The sequence below is a fragment of the Tympanuchus pallidicinctus genome, unplaced genomic scaffold (genome assembly GCF_026119805.1).
Source record: "Tympanuchus pallidicinctus isolate F22 unplaced genomic scaffold, pur_lepc_1.0 scaffold16, whole genome shotgun sequence".
Classification (NCBI taxonomy): domain Eukaryota; kingdom Metazoa; phylum Chordata; class Aves; order Galliformes; family Phasianidae; genus Tympanuchus; species Tympanuchus pallidicinctus.
The window spans coordinates 12,115,936-12,121,078 of NW_026294679.1; the positions used below are offsets into that span (position 1 = coordinate 12,115,936).

General features: G+C 57.0%; 1 protein-coding gene across 1 annotated transcript; it reads right to left on the reverse strand.

Moving 5' to 3' along the window:
- Positions 1–923: 923 nt before the first annotated feature.
- Positions 924–4,298, reverse strand: SFXN2 (sideroflexin 2). The gene is made up of 11 exons (XM_052677288.1): positions 4,103–4,298; positions 3,665–3,835; positions 3,162–3,260; positions 2,948–3,023; positions 2,788–2,873; positions 2,402–2,462; positions 2,250–2,316; positions 2,080–2,129; positions 1,956–2,005; positions 1,720–1,767; positions 924–1,599 (listed from the first exon to the last, which is right to left on the reverse strand). Exons 1-11 carry the CDS (start codon positions 4,261–4,263, stop codon positions 1,500–1,502), a joined length of 969 nt encoding a protein of 322 aa, XP_052533248.1. The 5' UTR covers positions 4,264–4,298; the 3' UTR covers positions 924–1,499.
- Between the last annotated feature and the right edge of the window lie 845 nt (positions 4,299–5,143).

Sequence of the window (5,143 nt, forward strand, 5' to 3'; positions counted from 1 at the left end):
TTGTAAACATGCTGCAGCACCATTTCAGCCATGCAGAGCTTCACTCCTTTTCCAATCCTGCCCTGAAATTACAAGTAGGAAGGAGGCAAAAGCCAGAGCATGGGACAAGCCCAGATTGGGAGTGACTCATCACTGGAGTGTAATTAACATCCGCAGCTCTTCACAAATAGGGCTGAGTCCGGCACTGACTTCTGGCAGTGAAGTTTCCTTCCTATTGCAGCAGTGTGATGCAGAGCCGATCTGGATGGAATCTGGCAGCACAGGAACACAGTCTGCAACCACCTGCCGCCCTCCACATTGTTCTGGAGCTGTGAGTGGCAGAGATGTCAGGAATCCTCCCGTGGAGGCTCCCGCTGCAGCTTAAAAACCTAGACACCCTGCTGTGCTGCTCTTGGCCAGCATCAACCTGTGCAGGTCTGAAGAGCGAATCCATTGCTATCAGCTTGGTGGTTTCTGGCTTGAGGACAGTGCTGGTCAGCCTCATACTCGCCCCAGCACAGACCAACCCTCTTCTTGCCCAGTGCATTGTGTGCACCCCATCCTGCTGCCCAGGACTAAGAGGAGAGGGCAGGAGGTAGCAACAGCTCTCCAAAGCATGCTTTCTGTGGGACTTTGCATTATAACTGTCTCTGCATTTGCAAGCACACTGAACACTCCTTGGAACCAGCTCCATTCCAGGTTGCTGAATGTACCTTCCTGAATGTGCTCACAGAAATTTGGGCTGTAGGACAGGAGCAATCACAATGTAGGAGTTCAGAGAGCAGTGATGTCTTCCTATGGCACTCAACCAGAGGGACATGGTTTGTTTCAGATGCAAGCACAGAGCCCACACCTTCCCTTTTTCCAAGGCAGGTATGACCTATGTACCAGCCCTGTCCAGGGAAGCAGGCACCCAAAGACCAGCTAAAAGCAAAGCCCACGGCTGTTTTAAAAATCACCATGTTTTATTTGCCAACCCCCATCTCTGTCATTTAAAGCCTTAGTTCAAAACCCAATGGCTTAGTGACCCTCCCCGTGTGAGAGGGGCCAGAATCAAGTGTTTCCCAAGTCCTTGGTCCTACCACAGGAACAGTGAGGCACAAAATGGCAAGGTGATGCCTGGCTGTCATACTCAATGCAATGAGCTGATTGCAAAATTCAGAGCTTATAAACAATTAGCTATTTGTCTTTGGGATTGTGACAATCGCAAAGTGAATAAGATCTGAACCAGAGAGCAAGGAAGGCACAGTCCTAGCACTGGTCCCAGGACTTTGATGTGTTCCCCTACACAGGGGACAAGTCTTTCCCACTCACTGTGGAGGCTCCAGCTCTTGCAAAGAGGCCCCTGCAGCAGTTTAAGGCAGCAATGTGGTTTGGGGTGGGGGAAATGGGAGATGATCCCAGCTCCACTCCCAGACTGGGTTAATGGGGGCTGCACCATGCATCCAAGCCCTGCACTGGCACAGGGCTGGCAGTGTTGGGGGCTGGAGGGCTTCAATGGCTCCCAAGGTAGCCTCTATTCACAGCCCTTTGTTAAAGTAGACAAATGGCACTTTGTCCCCGTGCTTGGTCACGATGCTGTCCCGCAGCTCCGGCTCAAGGTCAGCCAGCGCAAGAGAGCTGTGGGGAGAGGGGACAGACATTGAGGCCATCATCCTGTTCCTCTTGGGAGCCCATCAGGACGGGCTGTGGGGAGTAAGGGAAAGAGAAAGGCTCCCATGGAAAGCCATGGACAGGTACCATCTCTGAGGGAACAGGGCACAGGCTGCCGGCACCATGAACAGCAGGCTGTGGGCAAAGGAGAGTGGGTGTTAGCACTGGGGCTGCATAACCCGAGCTGCAAGGTCCCAGCCCAGGACCCAATTTAACAGAGCTCAGGTTGGAAGGAAAGCAGTTTTGCCATCTCTGCTGGGTGGGGTCTTTTTCCAGGGTGACTTCAGGCATCCTCCGGATCCACGTTTTTTTGAGATACTCACAACCCACCACACAGCAGCACCTGCAGCGGCCCGTGGAGAACCCGGATCCTCTGCAAGGGATGAGCAGGGTCAGTCCCCAGCTGACTGCCACAATCCCATGCCCAGAGCAGCAGCAGGAGCTCACCTGCATGAAGGGGAACATCTCCAGCCGCTCCATGATGATGGGCAGAATGACTGCATGTGGGGAGAAGAGTGAAGGACTCCACCAGCCCATGCAGCTCCATCAGCTCTGGCCAAACTGGGAGCTGCAGGGTTGCAGTGTGGATCTGGCCCCCATCCTCATGCCGCACTCACTCATGCCTGGAGCTGCCATAGTGATCCTGGAGACCACAACCTGCGCAATGCCTTTCACTGCTGCTCTCTGCAAGGAAAAATGACTCTGCTGTAAATTGCTGCTGTACACATGTCCCCATTACCATGTCTGCTCTCCCTCCCAGAACACTCACCCTGGAGTGCCCAAGCTCATTGTTGTCCTCATCAGTCACTGATATCCCATGGATGATCTCCCTGTGGGAACAGCAACACAGTGGCCCTGGGCTGTGCCACCCCTGGGCTGATGCTGCCACCTTCAGGGTATGGCTGACACAGGGACCCCCACCCCGTGGAACACTTCAAAACTCCTTCAGCTCCAACAACCTCCCTCAGCACCAGGACATCAAAGACTCCAAAATGGACATCTTCACCCCAAAACCGCCCTCCTGCTTTGTTGATGCTGGGCCATCCCACCAGAGATCCTCTCCCAGACGCAGGGTGGTGATCACACAGAACCCATCCCACCTCCTCCGTCCTCCCTCGGGGCCGGGGAGTGGAGGCAGACCCCAGGTGCACTCACTGCTGCCTCATCATTGGGATGTTCACGCAGTTGGCAGCAGCTACAGCTGCAAAAGGGACCCAACGGGCAAGCAAGGGAGGAGCACGCTGCAAGATGGAGGATGGGATCAGCATGGGGATAGGATGTGGCCAGATGCTGCTGCAACCCCGTCTCTACATACCTTGGTGTAGAGGTTGAGTCCCACAGCAGTGGCCAGGGCTGTCGTGGTGGCCGTGACGTAAGCCACTCCTATTTGCCTGGTGATTTGCAACAGATGCATGGGAATATAAAACAAAACGCTGTCTTTGACACAGAGATCCTGCTCTTTTGGTGCCTGAACATCTTTTTGGCACATCCCACAGGCATCAGGGGTCCCATCCCGGGGGCACACTCACGCCAGAGAGATGGGGGACGCAGCATTGCGGTTGGTGTAGTTGACAATGGCATTGAAGGACTGGTTCACCCACTGCCAGAACACCACAGCCGGCACTGTCCTGCAGAGGGAAAGGGCACGGAGAGTGCCCGGGGGCCATCAGGGGACAGACAAGATGCCCTCCATACCCTTGTCCTGGTGTCTGCCGGGGGAAACTGAGGCACTGCAGCCTGAGGTCAGGAGTGTGGCAGGGGCAGGGCTGGGAAATGAAATGTGTCTGAGAGGGTACTGCAGACAGCACAGGAGGTGGCACAGCCCTGAGGGGTTTGGGATGGGGATGAGATCCAGGGCTGAGGTAGGCCCTCAGTGATGGGAGCAGCAAGCACATGAGGACAGAGGTATCTGAGGGTGACCCACTCCTGGGCTCCTAGCACTGTCTCAGGGATACCAAGGATAGACATTAGTGCCCCTGGAAGAGCTGAGGGCTGTCCGGGCTGTGTCCCAACTTGTGTCCCCAGCTCTCACCGGTAGAACTGCAACATGCAGCCAGTGATGGCCATGCCACCTGGCACCTGGAAGGACATCCTGCCAATGAGGTTCATCTTCTCACCGCTGTCGGGGTGGAAGGCCGAGTCGTACAGCTTCTTGGCATACAGCAGCTGCTCCTGGCTGCTCCCCGGCGGTACCATCCCAGCCCTGCAAGCCCGGAGCCGCGGGAGTTCAGCCATGATAGCTCAGGGCTCCCAGAAATAAACATCCCCAATAAGCATCCACAAAATCATCTCTGACGGACCACAGAATTGTTTGAGTTAGAAGGGCCCCTTAAAGGTCATCTAGTCCAACTCCCCTGCAATGAACAGAGACATCTACAGATCGATCAGGGTGCTCAGATGCTGCACCAGCACTCGGGCAGGAGACAGGCACACCTCCAGCACCGCGCCGGTGCCACCAGCACACACTCACCTGCAGCCTGCCACCACGGCCTGTGCCCGGTCCAGCTCCCGCTCCGGCACCAGCACGGTGCGCGGGTCAGTGATGTTGAAGAAGTGCCACAGCCGCCCCACGAAGGTGCTCTGGTCCCAGCGCGGGGCGTCAATGTCGAAGCCGAGGGGCACAGCAGCCATTTCGGGATAGTGCTGCGTTGCCGTGGAGCGTTGCACTGGGTGAACTACTGTGGGTTTATATTTAACGTCTGGGTTGGACTTTCAGCTGCCCTGTACCCAAGGCACTGCCACCAACGGCCTCCAACAGTGCTGCTGCAATGCACTGCATTCTCCCTGCACGAGGCAGCCCTCAGTGGGACTGCATCACACTGCCCTGCAAGTGTTTCCATCTGGGTCACTGCACGGCATACCCTCCACGTGCACACTCATCCCCGCGGTACTGCACTATGCTCCGTGTCCCTGCAGCACTGCAGGTCGCTGGTAGTACATTGCACCCTCTCATGCCCACACTGCAAGCCTCAGAGCACCTCCTGCACCTCTCGTGGCATTGCACCCTCCGATGCCCGCACTGCACAGCCTTACAGGCAGCTCAACAACATAGTGCACCCCCCCACGGCACTGCACTGCACTACACTGCACTGCACCCTGACCACTGCACACACCCCCACGGCATGCTCCACGTTACGCTACCCTGCACCCCATCAGCACTGCATGCTTCCAACGGTGCTATGTCACACTCCCCCCCCCTTGACACCGCCTCGCAGCGCACCGCTGACTGCACATCCGTAGAGCCGCACAGAGACCTCGTGACGTGCATAGCACTGCTGTGCATAGCACTGCTCCGCATTGCATCGCGCAGCAACTCATCACACCACCCTTGCAGCCCCACTCAACCCGCGCGCCCCAACCCCACGTGGCCCTACCTGCGCGGCCCACAGACCCTCGGCGCGCCGCGTGGCCGCCTTCAGCCAATCAGAACGAGCCGAGAGGCCGCGCCCACCTCCCGGCGGGAGGGGAGCGAGCGCTCTGTGGATGGGAGCGGAGCTGGAATGGGCTCCGC